A 12,520-nucleotide genomic window follows, 5' to 3' on the forward strand; every position below is an offset into this window, starting at 1 on the left:
CAGTGTATTTATGAACTGTTGGACCTCTGTAAGGCATGGTTATGGTTAGATATTACTGTCACTGGTCGTGTCCCCCCGGCATCATCTTCAGTCTGATGAAGAGCAGGTGTGCTTGAAACATCTCGCACTACCAGCTGCACTAAATAAGGACACTGGAGTTCTGCAGCATGGGAAACCTTACATTTTTTCTGTGCTGGCTCAGTCTGGACCTTCATGATGCTTTGGTTCACACAACTCTGTGGTAGCAGCTTGTATTTTGCTCTTGATTATCCTTGTGTACTAAAGCTGCTGCATAAAGAATGGGTTTTTCCCAGTGGAAGACTACATGGAGTTCATTGCAGGTCACAAATCAAGACCCGATTTCTTGGTTTCAGTCTTTTTACTTGACCTGTTAGTCAAACATGTCATGATTCTCAGCTTCACCTGGGACTTGTTGGTTTAAACTAGGAACTTTTTTGCCTTGACTCAGTAGTTGGTTTTGAGTTGACCTACATAGATAACTTACAAAGACACACAGAAAGCCTGAGGCTCCTCATTTTTGCTTTTCATTTTTGTCTCCTTGTTTTTTTTCCTTGGTGTGGTAATAAGTGGAACTCTAATCAGCATCAGAGGCCCAGAGGCAGAAAACACAGTAAGACTGACAGGGTTAGGGAAAACAATATTCAACATACCTGAGCATAAGTCTGAAGCTGCTCTCAAGTAAGACTCTTGCTTTCCTCAGTTTATGGGTTTATTAACTGACAGCAATTTAAAAATACAGGGCTATGTTTAAAACACCATATCATACAGTCAAAAAAGCACAACAGAAGAAAGAACTGATACAATGTGCATAATGTCCTGGTGGAGTTTTATTAAAATAAGTGCATGCTTTGTGATTTTGTGAGAAAAAAACAAACAAACTTGGAACTAAACCAGTCACAGTTTAACTGTTTTGGTTCAAGCCTTGTGTTGGTAAGTAGTGTGTAGCTCCAGAGGGCAACAGTCCAGCAGTTCATGAAGCAGCCTGAGATCTTGATGACCTTTGACCCTGCAGAGGCACAAAGAGATGAAAAGAAGAAATTAGAAAAGGTGACAATTTTAAATTTCCAAACATGGATTATAATCCTAATGAAGTTGTCTTAGCCCTCATTTTTTCCTCATCTGCTTTGGAGCTTAACTTGGGATTTGTTAGTCTGCTGTCCGGCGTGACGACCGAGTGACCGATATTGTTGGGGGGGACAAAAAACCAAATCTCTGGTTTAAGACTTCCTGTTCTGCTCATCAGTCAATAATTATGGATAATTTTTAAAAAGCTAAGCAGAAGCTAAGTTGATTAGATTAGGTGATGGGTTTGAGGTTCGAAATACAAAAAAGAGAGTCCAGAGATCGTTCTATATGAAATGAAACTCACAAGGTTTCTATGGGCAAGCTCTGATTATTAGGATTATTAATGATGGTCTTTATTCTTGGTTGCTCATGGTCTCTGACCCAGTCCATTTCCATTTGTTTCATAACAAAGGTACACGAGGTAAGTAGCCAGCTGGGTGCTGTTAATCCATACACTAGATTATTGATCACCAGCCAGTGTGAGCACCTCTAAAAGCAGAAGCTTTTGCAGTTTGCTGGGCTCAAGAATTCAGGTGTGTGTTAATATAATTCCAGTGGATGTCTCAACAATTTCACCCCAAGGTCAGGCTGTGCAGCAATCATAAAAAAAAAAGAGCTACATTTCAGACTCCATAGCGTCTTAAATGTTAAAGGTCATGACAGTACAAAACAACAGTACTGAACAAGTATGGCTTTTTCGAAGGGTTGCCAGGAGAAAGCCTCTCCTCTCTAAATAGAACACGGCAGCACGGCTCAGGCCTGCAAAGCTACATCTGAACAAACTACAAAACAAAGAACAACGTCCTTTGGAAAAACGTGAAGATGTTTGGCCATAATGATCTGGGGGTTTTTTTTGCAGCCACAGGACTTTGGGAGTCATTGAGTCAATCATGAACTGCTCTGTATACCAGAGCGTTAGTGTCAAATATCAGGTCCCAGACAGCTAACCTTTGGCTGAAACTGAGTCATCCAATGGGACATTGATCCCAACAACAACAGCAAATCTACTACAAAGTGGCTGCAAAAGAAAAAAAAAAATCAAGGTGTTGCAATGGGCCAGTCAAAGTCCAGACCTCAATCTGTGGTGCTGTGGTGGGATCTTAAGAGAACTGTGCATAAATGAATACCCACAAACCTCAGCAACTGCATGAAGCAACATTGTAAAGAAGCATGGGTACATCTTCCTCCACAGTGATCTGAGAGACCGATAAAGTCCTACAGAAAATGATTACTGCACATTATTGCAGCTAAAGGTCATTCTACAATCTTTTTAATCTTAGGACATAGTTTTTCATAACACATATTTTAATGTTGCCCTTATTAGATGAGCATTATGATAAAAAAACAAAACAAAAAAACACCACCAATCAGGTCTTAACTCCATATCAGACAACCAGTTTTCCCCACACCACTCTCGCCACTTTTTGAATTTGAACTATGTTTACAAGGATAAAAAGAGGAGGGTGTATGATTTCCTGTTAATTATCTATCATGGCTCTGACTAGTGGCCTGCCAACATCAAATATCTGAGAATCCCTCATGTTCAAAAACATCCTGTGGAAACCTAACATGACTGTCTGTAGACTTGGGGTCTAAACAAATAGGCTGGTTTGGACTTAGTGTCTGTTTAAATGTGTTATGTGTAAAATATCAGTCTCCTGGGTAACATGGAACAAAGTAAAGACACATTTTCAGACTCACAAAGCAGACTAAAACCGCAGTCTACCTACAGGAAGCTGAAGTGAATCAAACTGATGGAAATCTATAACATGAAACCGATGATATAACTCTAAATGACACCAATGGAAACTTAGAGAACTCGCTGAGCTCTGGCCACACTCACACGGTGGCTATTTGAAATGTCATGTCACAGTGTGTTCAGAAACGTGACGCCTCTTGACAGGAAGTGGCTGTCCGGTGTGTGTTTATGTGTGTTTTGTACTGCAGTGTGTGTGTGTGGAGTGATAACAGGAATTTGGTTTCTGAGGTTTTTATTCATGCAGCCTTCAGTTTCAAATGTGTTCACTGACCTGAAACTCTGAGGCGACTAACTCTACGGGAACTGCACCTGACATTTCACTGACTGATCACCAAGATTACAGTTAGGGCCTGCGCTAAAGATCTAAGCAAACTTTGAAAACACAAAACTTTACAAAAAGACTCCTTTTAACACTTTGTTACTACAAAAAGAGACAAATACAGAGGACTCCACAGCATCAATAAAACCAAGCACAGCTAACTTCAACAAAGTCCAGCTTACAAGTCTGAAGACAAGGCCAAGAAATCCTAATTCTAGTCCCATGAAAACTCTGCAAAAACAATTTGGTATAAAGTGAGATTAGAGGACCTACTTCATCACTGTGTGATATGGAACTGGGAAGGTTAAAAGAGAAAATTGTTAACTACTGAAACAGAGGAAACAAAGACTAGTTGCCAGTGTTAAAGCCCAATCTTTTATCAACCATCCACCCTATTCTCTTGCATATGCCAACTTTGAGGCTCAGTGTCATAATTACTATGGCTGCTAGGAGGTGCTTTCTCTAAAAGTAATGTATTTGCTTGCACAACAAAGACTCTTTCACAGGACTTAAAAATTAAGTCCAGTGCCCGTTTGAGTCATGACACAGGCGGCTCTAGGTGCTAGCTGTCTGTTGGGCTTCACCTCAGCTAATTGGAGTCAGTGAACTGGACCTCTGGACTGTGTTTGAATTAATTTGTGTAATTTTGTAATATAAATGATCACATCATCAGCATATAGTGATAGCTTATGCTCAGTCTTGCGGTTAATTGTACTAAGAAGCCATTCAATAATGCTCCAGATTTGATGAGTTAAGTTATATTCAAATAGAATTTAACACTTTCAGGTGTCTGTCATTGTGTGTATCGTTAGCATTAGCTGATAACTTATGTCTTAATTAGTCTAAATAGCATCACTTCTTAGCAAAATGCTAAAGTTGGAAGTTAAAAATGGGACTTTACAAACTAGTGGAATATAACCATTGGTTTGTCAGTTTAGGGGAATGAAAGGACTTCTGGGTCATAACAGCCTGTTTGAGTGGCTCAGATATCCTAGAATGGCCACCACAGGTATGATAACTCTTCAGATTTAAATAATGATATCTCAGCACAGAGTGTTGTTTCTTACGTTTGTACTGGGCAGAGTGACTGTCAGGCTGGTCTGAGTCTTGGTGTTCAAACTCATCTTCTTCTTCCACAGATAATAAAACTCAACACACTGGGAAAGGGATTTTGTCTGAACCTGATGACACAAAAAGACATAACAAATCATAAATGCACAGTTAGTAATTTATGCAATATTCCACTTTAGTTTTGGCTCAGTCACTGGGACACTGCACAAAGAGGGTAACAGAAGCAGAAACTCACAACTTTCTGGATGCTTTTGAAGTCTTTCTGATGGAGCTGCAGAGATTTCACCAGCAACCTCTTCTCTGCTGCACTCCAGCTCACACCTACAGTATGAACAGAACTGTAATGTAAAGGTGCTCCCTTTTCTATATGTTTGAAAATCTGAGTCTGTAGTTAGATGGAGGAATAGCTGACCTGTGTGTTTGCTGCTTTCAGGAGTTGACAGCAGCTTCTCCACCGTCAACTATAAAACAAAACAATGTGATGTCACATTGGCCGTGCTTAACATGGGAGAATTGAGCAGGTACATTTTATAGTCCCTTTAATATTTCACTTTTCTAAAGATGCTTTTGCAGGTTTGAGAAGATTTTTATTGGTTTATGGATTTGGTCTTATTGCCGTTTTTTGTTTCTTTCTGGTATTTTTGTTTTTTTGTGTCTTTGTGGTTGTTTTGTCCCTCTTTGTCTCTGTGTGGTGGCCTTTTGTGTTTTGTGGGTGTGCATCTCCCCATTGTGATTCTGTTTTGTGTCTTTGTGGTTGCTTTTTATGTCATTGTAGTGTATTTTTGTCTTTGTGTCTCACAATAGTTTTTTGTGTCTTTATAGGCATGTCATATCTTTGTAGTAGATTGGCGTCTCTTTGTGGTCACTTTTTGTGTCTTAGTCCTTGCTCTTTGTGTCTTTCTGGAGTTTTTTTAATGACTGTGTTGTATTTTTTTTTTTTTTGGAAAAGCTTTGTGTCTCTTTGTGGTGGTTTTCTGGCACATTGTGATGGTTTTTTTTGTACATATCTGGACATATTTGTGTCTTTGTATAAGATTTTTGACTTAGTTGTGTCTCTTTGTGGTGATTTTATTTCTCTTTGTGGTCACATTTGGTGTCTTTGTGTTCTTTTGTGTCTCTGTCTTTGTGTCTTTGTGAATGTGTCTGTGTGTTTGCATTGGTTTTTATCACTTTGTGATTGCTTTTTGCTTTGTGTGTATGTTTGTTTGTGTGTGTGTTTTCTTTTGGCATGTAGCTGAATGGAGACCCATTCAGTAATCTATCCATAATGTTGGATTTTTTACATTAATGTTCTAAATAATAGTACAATTTTTTTTTTTTTACATCGCACACTTAAGAACCAATCATATTTTACCAGAAAGTCTCCTTTGCACTCTGATAAAACTTGGAGGCTGTACTCCGCGTTAGCCCCGCCCCTTGGCACCACGCTTGATTGAGCCATCATCAGCAGAGCTTCAACTGTTTGAACAGTGATTAAAATTTTCTTTAAAAAAACATCTACTAACAATAACTGCATGATTTCTGTGTATTCAGTTTATATACCTCTCTGTTGATTGACAGGACGCTCCAGATCATCCCAAGGTGTCCACTGCAGCACTGCACTGTGGGAGTCAAAGTGGGCACATTTTCTGTCCTGTAAGGGTGGGATTTCAGCCTGGAAGCCCTGCCCCAAGTTGATCTGCCTACGATTGACAGCTTCAGATTATCAGGTGATCAGAAAATGACATAATCACAAAAATGGTTTGATAAGAGGTGATTATTTCGTACGGCTTAATGGTTCCTGATGTTAGTGTTCCAGGAGGAGGAACTGCTGTCTCTGCGGCTCCGAGATCACTGATTCCATCTGCCAATCAGAGACAAACTTTAGCATTGTGTCAAAAAGATCATCCAATCATAGAATGAGGATAATGTTTTTATTGTAACTGTAATCTGTATGGAGGCTGAAATTAGATAATTATAGATAAATTGATGTTTATTATTAATAACAGTCTCATTATATCAATATAAAAACATAGAATTATCCTTCTGTTCAGAGTTCAGTGTATTCATTTGCTAATGAATAATACAGTAATTACATAAAATAGCTATATATATATATATATATATATATATATATATATATATATATATATATATATATATACATATATATATATATAAAACAATTATTATTACATTATTACATTATTATTACTCGTTATTATTATTTGTAATAACAAGTCAGGATTTATAAAAATAAAAACATTCCTTAGCTCCACCTTCTGGATGATTTATCTAATTCTAATAAATCATTAGTATTTTCACGTATTTTTACGACATTTATATTTGCACTGAGCGCTCATTAACGGGATTTTATGACTTACTGTGGAGCTGAACAGTCTGCACTCTCTGTTGCCTCCTGGTGGTAAGGGAGCAGTACAGCCCTGAACCTGCCCTCTGAGGACACAGCATAGGGGGAGGGGTGTAGTGGCCTCCGCCTTTGTTAGCTGCAGAAACAGCTCTATTTTCACCAGCTTTAATGCCTTTAGTAACATCTTCTCCCTCTTGCGGGTGCATCAGGCTCCGGTAGAGTGCTGTGCTGCCAGTGGCCAGAGGGAGGTGGCTGCCTCTTGTCTGACTGCTCCTACATGTCTTCGACACACGTCGTGATTTGACTGGGATGGACACAGGCATCACCATGGTGTTTGAACGCTGAACCGGTGGCGAGGAGTCCTAAAAATGTAAATAAATAAATCCATTCAGAAAACTTAAAGACTTACTTTGCACTGTGTTTGCACAAAAAGGCCACTAGGGGCGCAGTCTGTCTAACAGAGTGCAGGAGATTGTGGAGACCTAAGTCCCTTGACATTAATTATGGGGACTTGTGTCCCCATAAAATAAATCATTAGATTTTAGAATCCTGACTTGGTTAACATGTTAGCTTCTATCAAATTTTCAGAAAATTCATCAAATTTAAGCCAGTCTCCTCCTAAATTACAAAAAGAAATATGTTTTAAGTGTTGAGGACCTTTTTCGAGCATGTAGCCAATCTGAAGCCGCTGTGGGAACGCATGTGACCATTTAATGCTGGCAGGCTCCTGAAGTCACGCTTACACACCACACACATCAGCCTATGACACACACAGTGGAATAATTTACATTAAAATAAATGAAGACCAATAAAGACCATCTGTGACCATATGTACAGATTCAGGTTACCTGGAGTCGAGACTTTCAAGTTGCATCTAAAAATGAGCAGAAGAAAAATAAAATTCTGATGTTATTATTTATTAACTTCACTGTTTCTATATTTATATACCTCCTGTTTAATTTTTATGTGCTTTATGTATTTTTCAAACAGTTATTGTCTGTTACTTTGCTGTAAGTTTTCCTCTTCCTTATTTACTCTAATCTTTAATTAGACTTAAATAACATACCCAGTTCCAGTCTGGCTGGCCATCGTCTCCTCCTCTTCCCTTTCCTTTTTTTTCTCCACACTCTTCTGTCCAGTTTAGCCCAGCAGAGAGGCTCATACACTGGGCAGCCCTCCCGACATGCTGGCCCCGTCCTGATGGGGAGAAGCTAGTCTTGGAGGTGCCAGCAGTGTGGAGCAGGCCTGTCAGGTCCTGAATCTGCTCTGTTTGGCTTGAGAGGAGCTGCTGGTTTGTCTGATGCTGGTGGTACTGACCTGGATCAGGGATCTGATCTCTGTGCATCTGGGTGTGAAAACCCGTTCTCTCAGTCCTGGGGTGCATTTGAGGACTGGGGCTGGAGACGGTTGGGGTTTGGGGGTAATGAGGACTCGGACCAGGGGTTGTGGGGCTACAGAAAGGCTGCGAGGCATTCAGGAAGCTATCCGGGAAAAACTGGGTACCGGAGAAGTCTTCAGCTGAGTTGAGCTCAGGGGAACGCCATCTCTCCACAGAGAGCCCGTGTGGAGATGGAGCTGCCTGCTGGGCTCCTGCAGACACAGAGTCCAACGCTGAGCACTGCAGCTGGGACACGGTTGGCTCCAGATGCCTCCAGGTGTCCTCACCTGCATTAGACGTGTCACTCTGTGCACAAATGCCACTGAAAAGAAGTGTGTCAGCATCATAGGATCTGTGTGTGTCCTCCAAGGACTCTCCATGGTGAGCTAAACCAGAATTGAACTGGTTGTGGAAATCCAGATGAGTTGAGGTCTGGTTCTGTTTCAGATCAGAAATGGAAAGAGGTTATTGATCTGTGAACAGGATCAGAGGAAGTGGTTCTGTTTTTATTGTCTTACCTGGTAAGGGAAACCGTTGCCATTAAGAAGGCAGGAAAGTTCAGAGCTGGGTTCACATTTGATCCAGTCTGAATGATCTAAGTCTGGATCAGGATTCTGGCTAAAGAGGGGGTGCTGAGGCGAAGACAGGAGGTGAGGGGAGATGATCTGTGGCTGTGGTTCAGGATGAAGGGCATGCTGAGCTGGGGAGAGGAGGTGAGGGGAGGTTATCGGTGACTGCAGTTCACGATGAGGGGACGTCACCTGGGCATGGGGTATAAGGTGCGGGGAGGTGACAGGAGGATAAGGGAAGTGAGGGGAGGTCAGCTGGGTAGGAGTGAGGTGAGGGGATGGAGTCTGAGGGGAGCTAATCTGAGGCTGATGGAAGAAGGGGAAGGAGGATACCTGGTGCTGCGGGAAGAGGTGAGGAGAGGTTACCTGAGGATGAGGAAACGCATGAATAAACAAACTGAAAGATATGTTTTTAAACAACAATAATAAGACAAAAAGAAATGATTTATAAAATAAAATAAATGATGACCTTAGCATGTGGGTTTCCATGGTTCCTGAATGATGAGTGGGGGGAGGAGAGGGAAGGAGGGGTCTGGGACAGAGCGGAGTGATAGGTGATGGGAGGAGTAGACGACGAGGAATATGTCCAACAGTCAGACATGTTGTCATGCGCACACACACTTGTTTAACCTGAATGTGTGGGTGTTTCTGCGCATGATTGTGGGCAGCAGGTGGTGTTTTATCTGGATGAAATCTTCGTGAGAATCTGCAGGGAGACAAACGAAGTCTGGTCAGTGACACTCAGGAGACGATGAATGTGGAGGTTTTCTTAGAAAAGAAGGGGTGGAGCCTGGAAAACACTTAATCAGCAAACTTTTTTCCTTGATTCTTTGAATGTGCTTTTAGTTTGAAATAGGAGATAAAGTTGACATTTTTAAGATGTAGTTATTTATTTATTTAGTCAAAAATATTGATCCAAAATATTTACTGTTAGATTTGAATCTGTCTTGATGGTGGCCTGGCATTACTTCCAATTTCACGAAGTATCAGCTAACCCTAACCGTAACCCTAACCCAGGTACACTAACACTCAAACGTTTGGGGACACATACAAACGTCCTTGATTTTGAAGGAAAACTACATCTAAGTTTGATATGAAATTGAGTGATTAATGAGAGTCTAGACATACATATGTAATAAATAAAATACCAGATCCCCATGGTCCTTGTTTTCAGCACTACATCTTGTTGCCCTTTATTTAGCCCTACAACAGTCACTGAAAACTGGGCAGTGTTTAGCTTGGTCCAAACCAAGATGGACTTCTGTTTGTAGCCCTGATATAGCCTTGAATATCTGATCTCATCCCACCGAGCAAAAGCATAAAAAAGTCAACTTTACCAAATGTCTCAACAACTTTGAAAGGTGAAAAGTAATTTCTTCAGAACACTAAAAAATATCAAAAAAGAAAATCCATCCACTTTCTTCCTTTCCACACAGTTTGTGCTCCGTAACATTCATTTGTATTTGTTTGTGACACTAACTCGTGCAAGTGGAAAAATTATTCAACACTCCCACGCCTCCACAAACTCCAACCAGAAAGTCCCCAGCTCACCCGCGGATTTGAAGCCCTTCTGGTGGTGAGAGAGCTTTTTCTTGAAGACTTTCCAACTGCACGGAAAGGTAAAAAAATATGTCCACCTCCAGCTAAATTTGGACAAAATCTGATGTACTAAACGCAGCCCAATTTTCAATAGCTTTTGGACTACATAAAAGACGACCAAATTTGGCCTCCAAAAACCCATCTTCATCATCATCATCTGTGGAGGTCTGGTGCTCGGTGAGTCCGTACATCAATGTAGCTGTTCCATTAGAGATCACTCATGAGCTTATCCAGCTCTTCCAGACTAGACGTAACATTTTAAACTAAATGTGAGCTTCTATGCACACAATACTCTGTTTTCTGTCCCAAAAAATTTTATATATAACAACCAATACTTCTGGGTCTGATGAAGTGCCTTCAGCCCGCGTTCTTTCTGTTGTCCAGCACAAGTCTGATTGTATAGAACTCTACGAGAATATGAGTCTACGGCTCGCTCTGTGAACTCTTTCCTGCTGAGTTTATGGTGTCAGTCGTTGGGTTCAGGCCTTACCGAATAAAACATTAAGCTCATTTTGGAAATGATTAGAGATGCATTTATCGAGTAAAACTCATTATTTCTAATCTCATCAGTCCTATGATACAGGGCACATGGGAGCATTTTAGCTGTCGCAGTCATCACGTCACCCTATACCCTCCAAATACCTACGAATACATCTATTGTTAAGAAGTACTGCCTCTTTAATGGCTGAAAATCTATAACTCTGTACAAAAAGACAATTAGCAGTCAATAACTGTGTTTAAGCAGTGTTACTATGGTTAAAGAGGCCCTGTTGACCTATAATGCAATGGAAGATTTAACTGAAGTCAGAGTAGAAATGTCATTACTAAGTAGACCACACGGTCCCCATATGACTAAGTGTGAATGTGTGATAACACTTCTAAGAATTCACACCCAGAGACGATTAAAAGTCAGCCTTTCTTAAAGTGACACCTCAGAGTTTTTAGATACATACCTACATTTCACATGAAGTCTACAAAAATATTTTATTATTTTCTATTTTTGCGTCTGAATTTTTGTTTATTAATTTTGATGGTTTGAGGAAAAGCTTATAAAGCCTTTTAAACCGTTTAGGTTTTTAGATGGAGACGAGTCTCCTCCTTAACCGTTTAACATATTTACCGTTTAAAGCGAAGAGGTTTACTCTGAAAAAGTTGACATGACAGATGCACAGCAGTGAATATTACAAGCAAACAAAGAAACAAACAAACAAACTAAGTAAAAAACAAGCAGAGTAACAGCAGAGGTTCAACTAGAACATTGAGTTTGAAATAAAAATTGAGTGCTCACCTGCAACATCATCCAGCCAGACTGGCTGACTCTGACCGTGTGTGGTGTGTGTGTGTGTGTGTGTGTGTGTGTGTGTGTGTGTGTGTGTGTGTGTGTGTGTGTGTGTGTGTCAGGATGTGGTCGCACGCTCTTCCTCTCTCTGGTCGACTCTTCAGACTCTGCGTTTCTTCCTTATTATTACGTGTTTAGAGGCCGAGGAGACCAAAGGACTCAAAGAAAGAAATATAAAACATGAAAACCTTCAAAACAATCAAATACGATTTTTAAACATCACTATATATGAAAAAAAAAACAAAAGAAAAAGCTTTTTGCCATTTAAATGCTGACTGAATAATCTGTGATCTGTATTTTTTAATTCTGTTACAACAAAGTCAGTAAAATTATTTTATAACCACATCAGATGTTGCTGCAGATGCTTAAAACAGTTTGTTTTGGGTGGTTTTGTTGACCATGTTGGTGCTTCCTGAAACGTCCAAATCCAGATTGAAGAACGACGGTGAAACAAATAAAACTGCACAGATTAATGGAGCCTGAAGAAGTTTACTCTGAAAATAATAAAACACCTAACACATTTATATTTATATTTTTGACATACACGTTTGTACCTGATTTTATTTTTTAAATATATATATAGTTCTATGGCATAAAATTAGAGGTAACACTCTGCCAGGTTGCAGTTGTGTTTATTTTTCTACCCAAGTCTGTGCAAATTAAAGTTAAAGCAAATAAATTCCATTTGAATTTAGATGAATTAAAACAATGAATAAATAAAAGATTAAAGCTATGCGTGGAACTCTTGTCAGGCAGATTGCAGTGCAGCGCGGCACTTTCTCAGTGGAGGACCGAGTTCAACTCAAGTTGCAAACAAGCAGGAAATACAAGAATGTTAGTGTTTTGTATTTCCAAAATAAAAGCAGAGCCTCAGCTTCTCTGCTTTGTAGTTATGCACAGCTATTTTTATTTATAGAATATAAAAAAACACGCAATAACAAACATATTTTTGTAATTATGTGTGGTTCATAATTGTATTAATTCCTGTGCTACCATTTGAATAATTTGTAGCAATGGTTTTTTTCACAGTGGGATATGAAGTCTTTGTCG

At 39.8% G+C, this 12,520-nt stretch overlaps 1 protein-coding gene across 1 annotated transcript; it reads right to left on the bottom strand.

Annotated features, from left to right (window-relative positions):
- Window positions 1-771: 771 nt before the first annotated feature.
- Window positions 772-11,451, bottom strand: LOC115796392 (uncharacterized). Its single transcript, XM_030752796.1, has 14 exons — window positions 11,420-11,451; window positions 9,002-9,238; window positions 8,482-8,898; window positions 7,652-8,401; window positions 7,434-7,459; window positions 7,243-7,345; window positions 6,599-6,947; window positions 6,003-6,078; window positions 5,778-5,917; window positions 5,590-5,693; window positions 4,648-4,696; window positions 4,471-4,556; window positions 4,232-4,345; window positions 772-1,027 (listed from the first exon to the last, which is right to left on the bottom strand). Exons 2-14 carry the CDS (start codon window positions 9,131-9,133, stop codon window positions 992-994), a joined length of 2,382 nt encoding a protein of 793 aa, XP_030608656.1. The 5' UTR covers window positions 9,134-9,238; window positions 11,420-11,451; the 3' UTR covers window positions 772-991.
- Between the last annotated feature and the right edge of the window lie 1,069 nt (window positions 11,452-12,520).

Source organism: Archocentrus centrarchus, chromosome 2 (genome assembly GCF_007364275.1).
Source record: "Archocentrus centrarchus isolate MPI-CPG fArcCen1 chromosome 2, fArcCen1, whole genome shotgun sequence".
Classification (NCBI taxonomy): Eukaryota; Metazoa; Chordata; class Actinopteri; order Cichliformes; family Cichlidae; genus Archocentrus; species Archocentrus centrarchus.

Bases quoted from the DNA above. Each gene is read 5' to 3' on its own strand.
- LOC115796392 (XM_030752796.1), bottom strand. From the start codon at position 9,133: ATGTCTGACTGTTGGACATATTCCTCGTCGTCTACTCCTCCCATCACC. The intron at 8,402-8,481 runs GTAAGACAATAA...GATCTGAAACAG, and splicing joins GCAACGGTTTCCCTTACCAG to AACCAGACCTCAACTCATCT. The intron at 4,697-5,589 runs GTAAAATATGAT...TTTGTTTTATAG, and splicing joins AGTGCAAAGGAGACTTTCTG to TTGACGGTGGAGAAGCTGCT.